The 18,181-nt window shown below is 52.3% G+C and overlaps 5 protein-coding genes across 5 annotated transcripts; 1 reads left to right on the top strand and 4 right to left on the bottom strand.

The window, feature by feature from the left end:
- Nucleotides 1–1,053: 1,053 nt before the first annotated feature.
- Nucleotides 1,054–3,583, top strand: BO72DRAFT_48011 (putative mucin). The gene is made up of 3 exons (XM_040947611.1): nucleotides 1,054–1,712; nucleotides 1,771–2,044; nucleotides 2,115–3,583. Exons 1-3 carry the CDS (start codon nucleotides 1,239–1,241, stop codon nucleotides 3,365–3,367), a joined length of 2,001 nt encoding a protein of 666 aa, XP_040803555.1. The 5' UTR covers nucleotides 1,054–1,238; the 3' UTR covers nucleotides 3,368–3,583.
- A 795-nt stretch (nucleotides 3,584–4,378) lies between these two features.
- Nucleotides 4,379–6,691, bottom strand: BO72DRAFT_457182 (beta-galactosidase; the record flags this gene model as incomplete). Its single annotated transcript, XM_040946320.1, has 1 exon — nucleotides 4,379–6,691. One exon carries the CDS (start codon nucleotides 6,689–6,691, stop codon nucleotides 4,379–4,381), a length of 2,313 nt encoding a protein of 770 aa, XP_040803554.1.
- A 1,133-nt stretch (nucleotides 6,692–7,824) lies between these two features.
- BO72DRAFT_425227 (uncharacterized protein) lies at nucleotides 7,825–12,760 on the bottom strand (the record flags this gene model as incomplete). Its single annotated transcript, XM_040942901.1, has 7 exons — nucleotides 12,195–12,760; nucleotides 11,876–12,127; nucleotides 11,701–11,817; nucleotides 11,557–11,640; nucleotides 11,330–11,500; nucleotides 10,688–11,279; nucleotides 7,825–10,633 (listed from the first exon to the last, which is right to left on the bottom strand). Exons 1-7 carry the CDS (start codon nucleotides 12,640–12,642, stop codon nucleotides 7,825–7,827), a joined length of 4,473 nt encoding a protein of 1,490 aa, XP_040803553.1. The 5' UTR covers nucleotides 12,643–12,760.
- A 443-nt stretch (nucleotides 12,761–13,203) lies between these two features.
- Nucleotides 13,204–14,646, bottom strand: BO72DRAFT_425223 (uncharacterized protein). Its single transcript, XM_040942900.1, has 4 exons — nucleotides 14,439–14,646; nucleotides 14,258–14,353; nucleotides 13,517–14,115; nucleotides 13,204–13,451 (listed from the first exon to the last, which is right to left on the bottom strand). Exons 1-4 carry the CDS (start codon nucleotides 14,559–14,561, stop codon nucleotides 13,256–13,258), a joined length of 1,014 nt encoding a protein of 337 aa, XP_040803552.1. The 5' UTR covers nucleotides 14,562–14,646; the 3' UTR covers nucleotides 13,204–13,255.
- Nucleotides 14,647–15,590: 944 nt separating this feature from the next.
- Nucleotides 15,591–17,492, bottom strand: BO72DRAFT_476137 (uncharacterized protein). The gene is made up of 3 exons (XM_040947374.1): nucleotides 17,035–17,492; nucleotides 16,716–16,970; nucleotides 15,591–16,637 (listed from the first exon to the last, which is right to left on the bottom strand). Exons 1-3 carry the CDS (start codon nucleotides 17,386–17,388, stop codon nucleotides 15,729–15,731), a joined length of 1,518 nt encoding a protein of 505 aa, XP_040803551.1. The 5' UTR covers nucleotides 17,389–17,492; the 3' UTR covers nucleotides 15,591–15,728.
- Nucleotides 17,493–18,181: the final 689 nt, after the last annotated feature.

Here is an 18,181-nt window from a genome sequence, read left to right as displayed (position 1 = left end):
CCCCTCCTCCCCCCCATCCCCCCCCGTGGCTCTGACATCAACCGGTATTTTCATTCTCTTCAAGACAAAGCAGAGACAATCAAACCTGGTCAACCAAACGGGACCCGACCCAAACGAGGCCAGAAGGGAGGATCAACCCTCTGGACCTGCGTCCGGGTCAAACTCTGTCTCTCTCCTGTATGGACACAGCACTTTCTCCGGACGAAGAAACTAAACCTACCCTGGCTCCTCCAGCGGAGTTGTTATGAAGTTGAGTTGATTAGTTATTCTGCTGCTTGCTGGAAGGAGGATGATGTCTTGACCTCATCCTTCATTATTAGTTTTTCCCTTCTTTACCTTTTCATTAATTCCCCAATCTATTTTATTTTTATTTTTATTTTTTATGAGTATTTAATTTTATTTCCCTTTTCGCTTTCTAGATCCATACTGCCTCATCCAATTTATTTCAATCTCCTATATGGGTTCAATCCAATTCATTCGAGGTTTCAACCACTTTTTTTCTTAACAAGATTATCTGCTTTGACTTTCCTTTATCATCATCTCATTGCCGCGTCTTCAAGTTTCTTGGATATAGTTCGGTTCTACAACTGGGTCGTGCGTGCAGGATCTATGACCTGAACCTCTCCTTCCATATCATTCTGGTCACTGCCACTTCAGTTTTACTGTTTTAATCCACTCTGTTGCTACTACTACTACTACTACTACTACTACTACTACTACTACTACTACTACTACTACTACTACCACTACCACCACTGCCTTGCCATCATACATACATACTACCACTAATATACTATGTGATATTTGTCCGTCCTTGATTCTGGCTTTCCAATACTTCAATACTTCCACCCCCTTCAGTGCCTTCATTCCATCGAGGCGGCCAACATTCAACAGATCCGCTGCTGTTGCTATCCTACCAATTCCCCCGTGCGGCCTTTGATATTCGCGGTTCTCGAGCCAACCAGACCCCCCCGGCGACTTTTCTGTTCAACTTCAAGGATACAGATCAACATCAGCAGCTGTGGTCGCAAGCCATTGCATACCTCTCCCACGCACCGGACTTGAAGGGCTGCCGGGATTGAACAATAAACACCACCCCGTACCTAACCCAACCTAGACCAAGACAATCCCGATGAGAGTTTGATGAGCACGGTGTTACAGATATCTCGGTGTTCTGGCTCTTCACCTCCCGACCTTCTTCGCAAGTGTTAACTGAACCTCGGACGTCTCCTGCCCATATGTCTCTCCCGGTACTTCCACCGCAACCTCACCTCCCCACACTTCACCCAGTCACACCCACCATCGGCCCCTACACACGGCCAGACAGTGCGAGAAAGCGACCCTTCGAGTCGATCCCCGATAATTCGGACAATTGGACTGCTCCCTTCCGGGACGGTCTCCCAACGCCTCCGAGCGAAATGAACGGAGTTGCGACGTACAACGTCATCCCCTCGTCCGGCTATGGAGCGAAGCTCGATGGAATCACATTGCCGCCGTACGCCAAGGTCTCCGGCTATCCGCGCATGAACTTCGATGGAGCGACTGCCATGGTCCCCACGTCAAAGCCACACTACCAGCCTCCGGTCAAGGAGAATAACACCCGCGAGCAGGACAGTCAGAAGAAAAGCAGTACCAATTCTACGGCCTCGTATCTGCAGATCCCATCGACGATCAACAACAGCAAGGGGAGTCTCGCCGAATTTGCTGCGCAGGTGAGCAGTCTCACAGAAACTTTCTTTTTCGGCCGAGGGGGCTAATTTACGGATGTAGATGACATGTCTCTTCTGGTTCGAAAGTGCGGCCAAGTTGAAGGCCGTGGAGGAGCGTTCGCCTTCGGCCGGCTCTCTCGCCCCCGAGACCATGCCGACGGTTGGCTTTCAGAAATGGGTGACCAACATCCTCTCCACGACCCAGGTCAGCCAGAATGTGGTGTTGCTCGCTCTCATGTTCGTTTACCGCCTGAAGAAGTTCAATCCTGGAGTACGTGGGAAGAAGGGCAGCGAGTACAGGTTGATGACGATTGCACTCATGCTGGGGAACAAATGTAGGTTTTCTCGCAGGCGGATGCTGTGCAGGGAATTGAGATGAGATGAGGCTGACATACTTCTCCACAGTTCTCGATGACAATACCTACACCAACAAGACGTGGGCCGAGGTATCGGGCATCACGGTGCAGGAGATCCACATTATGGAAGTCGAGTTTCTGAGCAACATTCGCTACAACCTGTACGTGTCGAAGGAGGAATGGCGCCAATGGCATGTCAAGCTGGGCCTTTTCGCGGATTATCTCAACAACGCTCTGCGAGTGGCGGAGAAGAACGACAGAGCGGTTGTGCCTCCTGCACTGCGGGTTTCTCCCGATCTGGCTCCCATCTCCCGGGCTGCTCTGTGCTCGCCTTCAAAGTTGCCGTCGCCGCCTGCGACTGATGCTCTGCACTCGCACCACTGGCCGCTGCCGATGAACGGCATGCCTTATGCCGGAGGGGCGTGTCAATTGCCACCAAGTGACATGCCCCTGCCGAGCAGCAGCAGCAGCAGCAGCAGCAGCAGCAGCAGCAACTCGAACCCACGCAAGCGGAGCCGCGACGAGGCGGTGGAGGAATTGCCGTCCAAGAGAAATACTGCCGCGATGGTGCCGAATCTGCCGGTATCCTCCGCCTTGACCAACATTCCCGCCTTGCCGCCCGTCATGCTATCCACCACCACATCTACCTCTACCTCTACCTCTACAGCACCTTCGACATCGGTGCCTTCTCTCGTTCCTGCTATGCCTGACTCCGTCTCTCGTCTTCCACGACCGAACTTCCCTTCTTCTCTCAGCCTGGCTCCGACCATGCCTCCTGCCGTCTCCACAGTTCCCCAGCTGCCTTCCACTGGCCGGGTGATGCCGCCTGTATACGCTCCTCCCAACACGTGGATTCCATCGCAGATGCCGACCACCACCACGACCGTGGCCCCCTCTGTCACTGTCCCTACCGTTCCTCCACTTGGCAACGGTCTTTACACCTCCCTGCCGGACCCCAGCAGACACCACAACAGTCCGTTTGCCATCTCCTCGGCTGGCATCTCCCCCGCCGTCTCCGCCTACTCTGTTACCCCTCAAACCCACCTGTCGCCATCCTTCTTCCTCGCCAACCGCAATTCGCCGTACCGGCCCGTTCGCAGTGTCAACACCCTTCTGATCCCGCCTCCTTCCACCTCCCTGCAACAGCAGCGAAGCGTCCCCTTTGACCACATGCACTACCAGCCGCTGGGAAAGACCGTTGCCGAACGCAAGACGGGCGTGCTGCCATACCTGCACCACGAAGCATGGCCCTCTGGACCCATTGGACAGCCCATGTTCCACTCCAGCTTCAACTACCCATGAAGCGAGCAAAAGTCTTTTCACTGTTTGAATACAGCTTTACGACCTTGATACTGATACGATGCATATGAGAAGACCTGACCTTCACTTCATTTCTTTTATTGGCCATCCTCCGTTCCGCCCCCACCGTTACCGTCCCCTTTGTATCACTGTACAGATTCTTTTTTCTCCCTTTCTTCGACCTTTCCGTTACGACATAGCATGACACTGCGGCGTTTGTTTTTTTTTTTTTTTTTTTTCCTGCCTCATTGATAGAAATCGGTTTTATCTGGCAAGACCAATGTTTGCATCTACACTGGACCATGGAGGAAAATCTTGGGAGGAAGCTTTCGTTTTCTGCATGGATATGGCGCTAATGGGAATGCTTATGGTTATGTACACACGAGAGGGAAAGCATTAGCATGATATGGGCGTTTTGTTTTTGGGGGGATGTGATTAGGTAGTCTCAGGGAAAGAGACCAGAGGAAGCTGGGTCCGATTAGTGTGGCCCTTGTGACAAGAATACAATGAAAGACACTCAAGTACAGTGGCCCTTGTGATAGAAATACAACGAAAGACATTCAAGTACAGATCATGCTGTGGATTAAAGCTCCGGCCTAATAGTCGTGGACAGTCTTCAAGGATTATAAGTCATGTGTAGATGAACACCGCAGCTGACAGCCATACTAACTTTTATAACTTTAATCAGATTGGTCATTCAACTTCAACCATTCTCATATTCCAATACCCAACTACAGTATATCTAACAACCTAGAAATTAGCTCTTGTGTCATGAATTTCCCAGTGATGATCATTCCTCAGCGCTGATACTTAACATCCCTCTCTACCTGTCTAGCTGCGACACTTCAAACAGAGGCTAGTAGTACCTTAACCACGCTCTGAGTCCGCAAGTTGCCAGCAATGCTCGCAAGACGCCCCGCCCCCTCAACCGTCTCCGATGTTCCGGAGCAGCACAGTCACTTAGTTTGTACAGTACCTAAGACATCTCCACCCAACTCGCAAGCCCCGGCCCTCTCAAGCATCCTCCTCCTCCTCATCATCACCATCACCGCCCAGCCTCCAAACCACCACCCCAGCCGCAGGGATCTCCGACCCATTCTGACTCCCAATGACCACCCGCCTCGCCCCCAGAATATCAGGCACCCGCACCGCCTCCAACCCATAATTAAACCCCCAGAGCACGGCCCCGCGCCGCGCAAACCGCAGGTCCGGTCCTAGATCCGTCATACCCCCACGGACCGGCCGCCCCAGAACATCCGTCAGATTCGCCTCGCGCGCCACATCCCCCAGATACGCGACCAGCAGCTCGACCGTCGGATTCACCCCGAGATAGTGCACGCCGTTCGCGGCGCAGCCCGCCGGCCGGCCCTGCCGGTGGCGCGGGCCCGTATACCGCAGCCGCGTCGCCTCGTCCCGCCCGCAGACCACCCACTCCGCCCACCCGGAGATGTTGAAGCGCCGGCCGGCGTACGCGACGCTCTGGCCGGCGTAGTCCGGCGGGGTCTCGATGCGCGTGACTTTCATGGGCAGGCGCGCGTGGATCGGGCCCTGCGAGGGGGTCAGGCCCGGCTGGTAGCTGAAGGTTTCGGTGAGGGCGCCCGTGTGCGGGCCGAGAATGATGGGGCCCGTGTGGTTGGCGAGCGTCTCGTCTAGGGTCGGCGGGATGATGGGCAGGCTGGGGATGACGACCAGTTTGTAGTTCTGGAGCGGCGGGGGCTGGTCGGCTGGGAGGATGTCGATGGAGAGGCCTAGGCGCCGGAGGGCCGAGTAGAATTTGTAGACTAGCTCTAGGTAGGTGACTGTTGGGTCGGTGTAGCTCGTTGTTGACGGGTCCCAGGTGCCGCTGTAGGGCGAGATGGTCCAGGCTTGGTGCGCCGTGTAGGAGAAGATGAGGGCTACGTCGGCTTGCTGCTGCTGCTGCTGCTGCTGCTGTTTTTGGCTGTGGGTGTGGTTGTTGGTTTTGAGGGCTTTGATCAGGATAGGGAGATCTTCGTGGGCGAAGGTCTGCATCTCGTCGAAGCCCTCGTCGGCGGTGTTGTCCGACGTGAAGAGGCCGGAGAGCGTCTGCTCGGCGCCAAAGGGTACCTGCCGCCACCGAAAATACGAGACCATGTCGCCCGAGTCGGCGAAGGTCTCGTGCGTCCACAGGCGCACCATCCCCGGCAAGGGGGAGACCCGGTAGGGACTCCAGTTCAGGACGCCCGGCTCCATCTCCATGATGCCGAAGGGGCCGGCGGTGGTGTTGTAGGCCGCCCCCGCCACGCCGCGGTAGAGGGCGTGGTGCAGCGCCTGCCAGTCGGGGAGACCCGTGTACAGATAGTTGGCCTGCTCGGCGGCGGAGAGCCACGAGACGGTGCTCGGCCCGGACAGCGGGTATTCGTCGAAGGTGGCCAGGTCGAGGCCCACCTCCCGCGCGAACTTGAAGTGGTCGAACTCGAGGAAGCCCATCATCATGTTGGTCGTGATGAACTGGGTGGGCGCGTGCTGGCGCAGGATCGTCGCTTGCTCCCGCGCGAACTCGATCATCATGTCCGAGCTGAAGTGGTACCAGTCCAGGAGGTGGCTCGGCGGCGGCGTGTAGACCTCCATGTACGGGGGGTGGATCGCGTCGAAGTTCGTGTACTGGTTCGACCAGAACACCCGGCCCTGGGCGGCATTGAGGTGGTCGATCGTGCCGTATTTGTCCTGCAGCCATGTCCGGAACCGCTGGATGGCGTTTTGGTCGTAGCTCTGCACGGTGTCGTGGCATCCGAACTCGTTGTCCAACTGCCAGCCCGCCACGGCGGAGTGGTTGCCGTACCGTTCGGCCAGTTTGCGCGTGATCTGCTGGCCCATTCGACGGTAGTCCGGCGAGGAGGAGCTGTAGTACCGGCGCGAGCCGAACTGCTTGGTCGTGTTGGTGTAGTCGACGAAACTGATGTCATACTTCTGGTAGAGCCAGTCCGGTGGTGCGGCCGTGGGCGTCCCGATGATCGCTTGGAGCTGATACCGTTGCAGCAGATCCAGCGTCTGGTCCAGGAGAGTGAAATTGTACTGCCCCTCCGCCGGCTCGAGAATGGCCCAGTCGAACTCGTTGATCCGCACATATGAGATGTTGGCAGCGGACATTTGGGCAATGTCGTCTTCCCACATGTACTCGGGCCATTGCGAAGGGTAGTAGTCGACGGCCAGGTGAGGCCCGGCGGTCCACCGTGTGACCGAGGGAGCAAACGATGGCTCTTGCTCTGATGACTGTGACTGGGAGGTCTGACGTTTGGGGGTCACTGCTGTGGCATGGGCAAGGTCTGCCACTGTCAGAGCTACAAGGGCCACCGCTTGAAGAAGCATATTGACAGAGGGGAGATGAGCAATGCAGGTAGAGGATGAGTTTCTGGCAGGTTGGCCCTTCATAAATCCAGTGGACCAGCCTGCCAGAAACATGCATCCCGAATTATCCGACTGAATCTAGCCGAAGCTGAAGTGGATCGATGGCATGTTGGAATTGTAAGTGTAGAGATCCTGAATTGGTGGAGATGTGGGGAAGACAGAACTACCCCGCATACTGTGGACTCGGTGCTCGGTGCACTTCCGAGTCATCGTCAAGAAAATGCCTCGATGCGGAAAGTCGTCGACTTGGGATCCTGCGACTAACTCCCCATTGACGTCAAATTTCCCGTTTCTGTGCCGTCAAAAATATCAACGTCCGTGGAATTGAGCGGGGCAAGTCCTGAGGCTTTCTTTACTTACCCGTTAAGCTTCCTGTACGTGTTTTGATTTCTTCCTCTGTCTTCCAGACTGCCAGGGGAGAACCGGCTGCAAACAGAAAATATGGGTCTTGAGAAGGATTATTTGTATTGCTCTAGAGGGTTTACTGAAGAAAAGCAACTAGACGCTGACGGAAACTCTCGGCTCTCCCACCGACTTAGGGCATAGTTGCTAGCGTGTCTCGAAACAATTTGGGGGAACGGCTATAAAGGGCTGGTTGAGATGGCTCATCAGGGTAGGAGTAAGTAGATTCTACCGTCTCTTAGCTGCCAGCGGAAGACACAACCATGGGAACGGAGCTAATGTGAGTATCACAATAGACGAATATGAATGCATTGTTGTTGTCGTTCTGTACGGCCGGGTTTCTTGCGCCCGGCAGACTGGAAAAACCCTAGGTTGGAATCTGGGTAATGGTATCATCGAAATCAAATTGACCACAGGGAACTCAAAGTCATTCATTGTGTTCGATTACTCGGCCTCTTCGTTATCATTGCTTTCGTTCACCGCTAGCCAAGGAACGCATTGGTTTTCCATCATACCTGCTGGCAGCTTACGGGAGTAGCGCAAAGACGTAGTATGAATAAACGATTTCCTATCTGGAGCTTAGATCCACGAGAGAAGGTGGCCACATGGCAGTCAATTCAGGTGACAAAAACAAGGAAAGCAAATGAAGTTTTGGTCTCGAGATTTTGCTGAACGGTGATGATGTCTTTGCCTCAAGATAAACTTGACTTGGCCATGAGGAGCGACCGCAAAGCGTCCTTGTCTATATATTTTCGTGAGTTCCTCTCAGCAGCTTTAAAGTGCCTCTCAGTGATAGGGAAGTCAGGGTGATCCTCCAAGTATATATCGATGGTGTTCAAATCCGACCTTTCCACGATCAACTCGAATGCTGCCTCCGTGGTGGGTAGTGGTATCCGATGCTGCATACATGAGCGGACAAAGTCGTCAAAATGCCTAGATGATAACCTCTCCAGCATTTTATCCGAGACATCGAAATTGGCATAATGGAAAAGGGCATCTGCTGACCCAGCCAGAGAATATAAGCTAATCTTAGGATCCTGCCACATTGCTTCCCACACTGCACGCAGATTGAGGTCACGATGTTGTTTTAAAAACAGCTCTAGAGCCTCGACTTCGCCTTTTTGAACAGCACATATCAAGATATCCTCTGTAATTGGTACTGCCTCTGGTCCCAGGCGGGTCAGAAGTAAGCTTATAGTGGGGCTTGAGTAAATTGCGTCCAACGAAGCTTTGATCATTTCTTCAGTAATTAAGACTTGGTTCTTCTGTCTGTCGAGTAGAAGGCGCATTGTATCGACGTCCCTTATTGCGCTGGCGACTATTCTCGGTGTCACTGGTAACTCCGGATTCCTGTTAAGAATGATCTTCAGTGTATTATTGTTACTGACGGTCATTTCTACCAGCCACTCGGTTACTTCCACAAGCTGCCGATCGAGAAGCACCTCTAGTGCCAATCCACAGTGTCTTTGGTCTTTTGTTATCTTCTGAATCATTCTTTCAATTGGAAGATAATCATGCCGTCGATCCAATAGCAACCCCAGGGCGTCAGGAAAACAACATACCGCTTCGAACAGTCGATCAGTTACAGGAATTTCGGGCCATCTCTCCAAGATGAATGTGAGCACATAGTCCGAGTTGATGGCGATCTCATCAGCAAGTAATACCAACAAATCTTCTGAGACGGGAAGTCTGTGTCCACGAAGATCAAACAGGTAGTTCATCAAGGCTTGTGCATGGGAAACGTTACGGGCCACATAACCAAAAATCCTGCTTGTGATAGGAGGACTAGAGCCACTGGCATTGCTCACCAAGAGCTCCAGCATTTCCCGATTATTGTACCCGGCAGCGTTGCATAGTACCTGTTCGGTGATCACAAATCCCGGCTGCTGTCTGCGCAGAAGCGTCTTTATCATTGCCAAGCCTTCGACTCGATTCCATGTGATGGCTTGGATGATCTCATCATTAATGGCAGCGTCTTGTCCACACTCGTCAAGCAACAAATTCATGATTCCATTGCCCGCTGACATGTTCTGTGCAGCGGCTAGAAGAACCTCTTTGTTAATGTCTGTTCCAGGCTCTCGCCTGTTTAGAAGTAACTTCGCTGCCTGCAGATCGCGTGTAAACCTGGCGGCTGTGATCAAGACTTTCTGGGTGACACATATCTCCTCGCCACGCTTCTGCAAAAGCATCTCTACCACTTCTTTGTTACAACTTGTAAGGGCTCCGAGACTTTCCTCGTCCAAAGCGATATCATTCACGTGCCGACTCAGCACAAAAATTGCGGCGTCAGTATTGTATGTAAGCAGCGCCTGCATCAATGATGGGGTAAGCCTTATATCCTCAACACATCTATTGAGGAGTAGGTTCATGATTTCTGCACCACAGTCGACATTGCCTAGCACCGCTATCATCACCTTCTCAGTTATCTTGACGCCCATTTTCTCTTTTTGATCCAAGAGTCGGTCCATTAGTATATAGCCCAAGCGGGCGTAATTCCCAGCTGCAGCTTCAACCAGGCTCTCATCGATGATCCTATGCGATGCTCTTGATTGGTCGTGCAAAGCGCCCTTGTCCCAAAGTAGGTTCAAAATGACCGACAACTTCTCTCTATCAGCCTCGGCGGGGTTTATAACCTTTAGCATGCTCTCAGTCACGATTCGGGGTATCTCGTCCATATTGTTCAGCAACAACTCCAGGATCTCTAAGTGACCTTCTGCCGCGGCTGCGGATAATGCATCGCGCGAACCATCATAAATGGTTCCCAGTGGATTGGCGCCTTTTGCAAGCAACATTTCGACTGTTCGTTTCACTCCTCTCCGTGATGCATTGTATAGAGGCGTGTCTAGTTCCTCCAATGATCGAAGCCATATGCTATCCCAAAAGTACTCATCCAAGCGCACCCAGTTGAAGTAAACATCGCGCTCGGTGAACAGATGATCGACCTCCTCCTGGAGACCGGTACTCCTGGCGTGTAGATCGCCTAGTTTTGCCAGATGATGATCCCAGTATCTTGCAGCATATATGAGTAGTGGGCTTTGAACGGCAGTAGTCTTTGTGAGAATATCGGTGGTTTCCAGCAGAGAGTCGATACTTTTATTTGCAATAGCATCATGACCAGATAGGGTCGAGAACTGATACCATTGACCCTCGATTTCGTTGCAAACTAGAAACTCTTTCACAGAGAAGTGAGCCAATCTGACAGTATCATCAGAGATGCTCACAGTGACCAAGGAAGTAGTGCAAGTTGTTACAACGTCTTCTGGAAACCGGAAAGATACAACAGCTGCTACGGCCTTCAGATCCAGCGGGACGGCAGAGAAACTCAGCCAAATCAGGATTGTGCGAGCTGCCTTTCGATCATCTGGTGGGAGCCTTTCGAGGGTATCTCTATAAGTATCCTCGAGTGTAACTGGAATGGAATCAAGAGCCTTGAAGAATGCATCCTCGGTCTTGGACTCTTCAAGCCGCTTGATCTGTAAATCAGCCCAGCGAAAGCGCCTGCTCAATCACCCGTGTCAATCATGCTGTATAGATCTGTTTATCGGGACAACTTACCGTTCTGGAATGTCAAGCAGTTTCTTCAAGGTCCGCTCTTTTATCGAGTCGTCCCATGCACGCAACCTGCCGTGGGAGACTTGAGCCCGGACAAAAGTTTCCACATCTTCTGCCAATCCAGCCTCCAGATTCACGCTTTGATATTGTTCCAGCCTTGAGCGTATATCAGGCTCTGGTCGGCTGGTAGCCAGAATATGCAGTTTAGTTCGATGCTTTTTCAATAGGTCTTCTAGAAATGGCAGAAGCAATCCCCGTTCGCCATTTTTCGCGGGGCACTCATCCAGAGCATCAAGGATGAGGAAGAACTGACCCTCAAAGGTTTCCAATACAATGTCGAGAATCTCTGCGAACTTTTGCTGGTGTGGGTTACTACCTCGATGGCGATGCTCTTCCCAAAGTTTGACCATAGATGCAGGGAGTGTTTTTGGCATGAATTGTCGTATTATGGACCTGGTCATATTGTACACCTTCTGTGTTTCGTCATTGCTGAACTGAAAGTACCAGTAGGCAAACTGCCGTGATGAAAAAGGCTGGCAGTGTTCCTCGATATCTTGAATGACTGTAGAACAGAGAACCGATTTTCCGCATCCGACTTGCGCCAAATGTCAGTTTTGATTTTGGTGAAGGATTAGAGAAGCGCACCTGCTCCATAAAGCCAACAAATCTTCCCGGGCGTGGCCTTCCATTCTTTGTATTCGGGCAAGTTGAGAAACCAATCCCTCGTGTTTGATGCGCGGGGGTGTTGAGTATTGTTTTGGAAATCGGAGTAGGATGCCGTGGACAGCCAATCGAGGATCTCTAGATCTTGCATGCCTGCTCGAATTAGTGTGCGGCCTCCTCGAAAGGCCATTGCCTAGTAGATTGCTTACTTCTGGTGTGCGATTGGATAATCTTCAGCTTTTCCACCGCTTCATCAATCCCGTCTAGTATGCTTTCGGCTTCTCTCTTGCGGTCTGTAGTAGTCAGCATGCTGCCTCTTGTTGTTCATCCTGACAGAGAGGAGATAGCAGTACCTAGATCTTCCGTAAGGTTTGTCCAGTTCTGAACTGCCTGCGCTTTGCTTTCGATAGTATTCTTGAGATCCTTGAGCGGCTGTTGAATCAGGGCCGTGAAGCTTTTGAGTATGCGATCTCTCAGGCTATCAGTTTCGATCACCATTAGGGAAAATCCCGAATTCGTATTTCTCACCAGCTTTACTTTCTTTTTCTGCCTCTTTAACCTCTGCCGTGTACTGAAGAATTGCTATGTAGACTTCCACTAGAGCGTCTTCCAATCCTCGATTGCTTTCCACCCGACTTTCCCGATAATGGCGGTCAATGATCGCATAGTAGGAGAGATTGCGGGCTAGATACTCGGCTGCCTCGAAGATGTCGTCCCGACGTTGGAAATTGTTTTGTATCAATGTCAGGCCAAATGAAACGACCGACCATGCACTTGAAGCTGGACTGTGCCTTTAGCAGATGTGCAGGCTGAACACCATGGAAGGTTAACTGGCTGGATTGCTCACCATGGCCCGTCGGATCAAACGACACCAATGCCTTGACAAGCTCCTGCGCCTGCAATGCATAGAGAATGATATTCTTGGCGGTTTCGCGGACGTCGATCTGCCCCCCCTCGCGCTTGCGGATCTTGAGCCCACCTTCCTTATACTCGCGGTATTTCTCTTCTGTTGTTTTGATAACGCCCTCGATGGCGTTCGTGATGGGGGAAGCGCTTTCCTGCGCCAGAATTTCGCGGTGTTTCTTGTCTAATCTCTCTCCGGCCACCTCCCAGAGATTTCTTCTTGGGGAATTATCGGTGCTTGCCTCGTCCAGGGAAGAGACACTATGATCGGTCCTCGTGGCGATGCGGTCGTCGTCGTTCGTGCTCGGGGGCTGGGACTGGTCGTCAAGCTTCTTACGGGCATGTCGATCTGGCTTTGTGGATTTGAGTCGAGCGCGCAATCTCCGGAACATTGTGGAAAACTCTTTGAAGGGGGGACTCTTTGTCCAGGGTGGAATCCATCCAAGGAAACAAGACGGGCAGTCAGCCTATCTATTCTCCCGGGGGTGGGTTAGCGAACACCTGGCATGCATACGCTAATTAGCTAGCCTTGAGCACGGCGGCAAATCTCACTGTCTTACTGGTCTGTCCATGTGGTCGACTTTTTCAGTCCTGCGACTTTTGGGGGGTTTTTCTTTTCTTTTTTCTTTTTTTTTTGTGGTATGAAGGACGGATGTCAGAACAGCTCTAGGAGCTGAGACACACGTCCGCGCAGTGCGGGGGTTTGATGTGACTTATTGGGGTGATTCGCCACTTTTAGTATGCACTCGGTTTTCAGGCCTGTTCTCGCGGCCTCAGGCAGCAGTACATCCAACTGGATAATTCTCACATTACAGCCCAGTGCATGCCCTGTGCCCAAAAGCTTTGCAGAAAGACAAAGGATAGAGATTTAGTATTGAGAAATCACTCTTGTACACATTGGATCGAAACCTCTTTCCGCCCCGCAGACACGAGCTTATAATTCTAAACCCTAACGCCAAGGCACTATTTCATGCAGGAGTCTATATTTGGCAACCGGGGAACTTTTTATGGATCAACGACTAGCAGATCATCCAGCTCGAATTCCACCTCCCGCCCTTGGGCCTCCAGCTCCAGATATCCAGGTGCACTCTGCTCGATAATGCGGACCCAGAGGTCCCGACATCCGTAACCCGGAAAGAGGAACTTGTTGTTCAGTCGGGTGGACTCCAAGAGCTCGAGGATGGGAAGGTTCATGTCCAAGCTATATCGATCTTATCAATCAAGAAAGGTCTCAATCAGAAGACGAGAGAAGTCAGCAGCACGTACGGTTCATTATACTGCGGCGGGCCCCCGATCCCCGACTCGGCAATCTCGGGCAGGTCTTTCCCCAGGACCTGCTCGAAGGTCATAGTTTGCCCTATATTCCAGGGTCGACGGAGGGTCGAGATGCGGACGTCGCCATTAGAGCCATACTCTACCAGGGTAAGACGCCCCGTGGCCAGCCCCGGCGCATCGATAACGAACCACGTAAGATCCGGCCCGTCGGCGAATACCACCGTGCCCTGACGGGTCATAGAAATAGCGTGGTAATCCGCCGGGGCGAGATACAGTGCCGGAAGAACCTTGCTGAGGGTAGTAGTAGTAGCTGTAGCCGCCGGAGGGCAGCCAAGCAGCTCTGGAATATGGCAGCGGGGGGCGTTGCCCGCCCCACGGAGGTCGAAGGGGTGCCGCCTGCTCCATTCATCTTGGTGGACGTATAACAGAATAAGAAACTTTACGAGGTGGATGTAGCTGCGCGAATAGGTCTCCCGGTCTATCGGGGCCAAACACAAAAAGCGTTTGTTGGGTCTCGGGGCGAGCTGCGAGAGTACCTGGGCCGGGTAGTCGACAGCCGAGGTGTATCCGGCGGAACGACTATGGTAGGACTGCGGCAGTGTTACCCTTCAATCTTCTTCTTCCTCTTGTTCCACTCATGCTCATTCATGCTGAAGATGAAGCAGGCAAGAGAGGGACAGACAAGAGGATGACAAGAGGAAGAATCTAAAGACTTCGGGGGGTTATACGCACCTCGCGGAACTCCTGGCTTGCGGTAGCCCATTTCTCGATTAGGGCTCGTCGTTGGCGAAGCCCATCTTCGGTAGTTGACGTCGGGTGGGATTCATCCTGCAGCCGGCGAGAAAGTGATTGGAAATCGTCAGTGCGACATATCATGATATAGGGATGTGTGCCTCCGCAGAATCCCCCCTACCCGTACGAATAGCAACCATCCCTTGGCCTCTTCAGCGAGCTCTTCCGGGTCCAAATCTGTCAGATGCAGGCGGATTTGCGGAATTCCCGCCGGCCAGGATACTTCGGACATCCGCTGTGACATTCGGGACTGGAATTCCTGGGTGTGAGAACCGGATTGCGAAGCTTGTAGCGTGAGAAGAAAAGAAGGAAAGGGAAGAAAGGGTCCACAAAAAGGATTACAAAACATTACAATAGTGCACTGTTGATTGTGGGTCCTACCCCGCCCATTCATCTCGCGCCCGAGGGCCTTAATTACACCCGCCATAGGAACTATCACAGATGGCCGATGCGCAATACTCGTCGGTGGATCCACTGCCATCTCGGTCAGCCAGCCTCCGACGGTCATTTCCCCGGTCAGTCACTCAGCAGTTGCAACAGGATCCGAACTGGGAGCCGAAGCACGTATAACCCCCGTTGTCAGCGCCGCAGAGCCTGGGGATAATTTTCATGAAGACGACTTACCAGTCTCCCCAGATAAGATACTGCAGCAATCACCAAAGGCAGATTGCTCACACGTGGACCCCGTAGCTCCGCCACACGTGCCGTCCGTGGCCGTAGCGGCAGAGGTTGTGGTGGTAGACGTGACAGTGGTGCTGGTCGAGGGGCTGGTCGAAGTCGCCGTACGAGAGGCAGACGCAATCGTGGAGGTTGAGCCCGCGGCGGCATCGCCCGAAGTCGAAGCCGTCGCCGTCTCGCTGCCAGTGACCAGGGGGGTGCTCGTATTGAAGGGGATGGCAGGGGTCGGCTGGCTTAGATCCAAGTCACACACGCGATCCCATTCACTGTACCAGGCGGTATCGTAAATCTGATGCGAGAAGTTCAGAAGTCAATAGGACATCAATAATTTTTACGCATGTGGTATCATGTTTTATGATGATCATAGTAAGGTTAGTCGAATTTTACCTCAAGCTAAATTCAAGTTCGTTCGCAGATATGCTTGCAAAAAGAAGGAAGGCAGGGCGCTGAAGATGGCCATATGACTGACAAGATTGTCTATAGTTGATGATCCCGGTTTATTTTGTGCTTGAATGCAGCTCTGGAGTGCGGCGCTGAATCTAGGTTTGAATGCAGTTGTAAATAAAAATCTGCTGGCGAACTATGGTGCTGACTGCTTATGATAGTGTTGAAGTACAATTTTGACCAGGTACTTGTTCATATACATGGTTTGTTTGACACAGTATGTCTGACGAAACAGCTAATAACTATCACCCAAATAAAGACAAATCATCGATTCAACACTCAATCCCAATCAGCTGCAGTGACTCACAGAGCAAGTCCACGCGCCTCCCTGGCTGATCGCGCAGATCCGATGTGGACTGCTTCTCCACACTCCAACTCCCAGGAACTTCCCATGAATCGAATGGTAGGTTCCAACGAGAGGATATCTAGTCATGACGCCCGTCGGGCGCAATACTAGATCGTATCGAATCTGATTGATCCTGCGCTGGACAATGCAGGTCCCACCGCCTGGAACTAACTGCGAGGAGCGCAGGCCCTCCAAACTCGACATCCACTTGGCGGGGTTGATATCTTCGCCAAACACAATCCCATCCCCCTTTCCACTTCGGATCGGTTTGAGGATATAGTCTTTTTTCAGGTCAGGGTCCTGCTTGCAGGATTCGATCAACTGTTCAAGTTCGGCCGAGCCAGGGAGTATTGTATCGGCAATGCCTTTCTCAAGAATCTTCGCCTGCGCGTACGTGAGGATATCTCGGTCTACTAGAGTGTCGAGCTCCTGTCTGACAAGCCCGAGCATTCGCTTGTCGTGGACAAGTAAAACAGTACGCAAGTCATTAAAGCACCGGAGGCTGACTTGGCGGAGCATCTCTGGACTGAGCGCACGAAGCTCCTTTTGGTGCAGCTCCAGGCCCACCTGATAAATCTCTTCCATGGTCTCTCCATCATAAGTAATCAGCGATTTCGCGTGCTCGGTGTTCCGGCCTTCGGTATCTCTTATCACGCAACAGAGCCGGTAGCCGCCCTTGGCTTGTGAACATGGCACGAGCCTGAGATCGGCTGGCAGTACAAAACGAGGGTTGATGCCAAAATGTGTTCTGAGATACTCCACCACCATATGAATATCAATGCCAGGTTCATCCCCTTTGAGAAGGTGTAATGGCAACCTGAGATCGAAAAGCCCCAGAAGGCCACCCAGCATCTGTTCCAGTTCGAAAGTTTAGCTTCTGTAGAACAAACCCTCAAAGAAAGCATGATATCATCCATCATCAGCTCTTACCTGGGCGGGCTCAGTCGTGCCGACTAATCCATTACCTGCATCGCAGATACCCTCCTCCTTCAGCGCCTGTTGCCCACAAGCCGCATACATCATTCCATTGAACGAAAAACGAGCGTTGATTTCACTGATTCGGAAATTCTCTATAGGACCCGGGACACCTTTGCGGCTTTCGTCTTCAACCAGAAAGTCCGGTCTCCACGAGCCGCGGCAGTCACGATATGGCGGGAGGTTACTTGGTACTTGGCTATCAATCCACTAACGGGGAGGAAGGCCACTTAGTATGCCATACGATACAGCACCAGGCAGGGCAACAACCTACGCGGAGAAGCTCTTCTTCTGCTGGTTCCAGAGGCATGCGCTCGGGGTATCTCGACTCTGTGTCCGTCCACCACCTCTCGACGATGTCAGTGATAGCCAGGACCAAAGCCTCATTGAGGTCCTTCCATCGACGCTGATGCACCGCTGAGACAGCGATCGGCCGGGGAATAAAGGCCGACCTCGAGCTCTTGTGCCACGAGTTGCGAGAGCAGAGCCGCAACAGGTTTTCTTGAATGGCCTCTTGATCTTCCATGTATGTCGCTTTGCTCGGGTCAAAGGAGGCTATGGGCTGGAATTGCCCCCCGCCGCGAAAAACATGGACCTGGTGCAGAAGCTCTGATGCTGGAGACTTCATTGCGTGGAGGTATGGGTAAACGTGCTGGGTTTCTTCAGTTGGATGGGTGAGTAGAGTAAGGTAGGAGGAGTAGGGAGCCCTCTTTAAAGGGGCACTTACTCAACCACGACAAGGGCAACTAATTAGAGCAAGGACGATCAGTGGGCTCCCTAGATGAGTATATCACGCGTTGCAGAATCGCTTCCTAAATCGGCCTTCCCGATGCCCTTCCTCGCGGCCTGTCTAGTCTGTTCTTCGGTTCCAGTTTCGTCCTATTGTAAGTTTCTTTGGTTATCCGCAGTAACTTACCAACCCCTGAGTTACGCACGATACTTGATATTGGATTGTAACAAATGGCCCGGTGAACCAGAGCATGTCTGCAGCTAAGTGGAGATTGTTCTCACTGCGGCCCTTTACAATTACATAAGGGCAATGATCGGTTCCATAGTACCGTTAACGCGGTGGGTCTCCCGATTGCCTAGGTAGCGTGAGGGCAAACCACCTCACATCACATAACAGCTTCTGTGAATTTGATTCGTCATTTGCTGTAAATTGTACCTGTCTGATGTATCCAGTGACAGTGTCCCTGGCCTCGCATGAGCTGGACGTCTCACCGTCTCGATCACCGCGTTTTGATTAATGTCTCCTCCCAGGTAGCGGAATCCACCCCGCTTCAAGCATCTCTCCTTGTTTACTGCCCGGCTGTGGTTGTCGACTCATCAGTCTAGAGCAACGTCAATCTCACACTGGAAAATAATACCAAGAGCAGGATTCGATCAAACTAGATCGTGTGTGCAGATCGTTTTGGGGTTAC

The sequence above is a fragment of the Aspergillus fijiensis genome, assembly GCF_003184825.1.
Source record: "Aspergillus fijiensis CBS 313.89 unplaced genomic scaffold BO72scaffold_13, whole genome shotgun sequence".
NCBI classification, from domain to species: Eukaryota; Fungi; Ascomycota; class Eurotiomycetes; order Eurotiales; family Aspergillaceae; genus Aspergillus; species Aspergillus fijiensis.
Note: the sequence above shows the minus strand (reverse complement) of the source record. Positions and strands in the feature narration are given on the sequence as shown.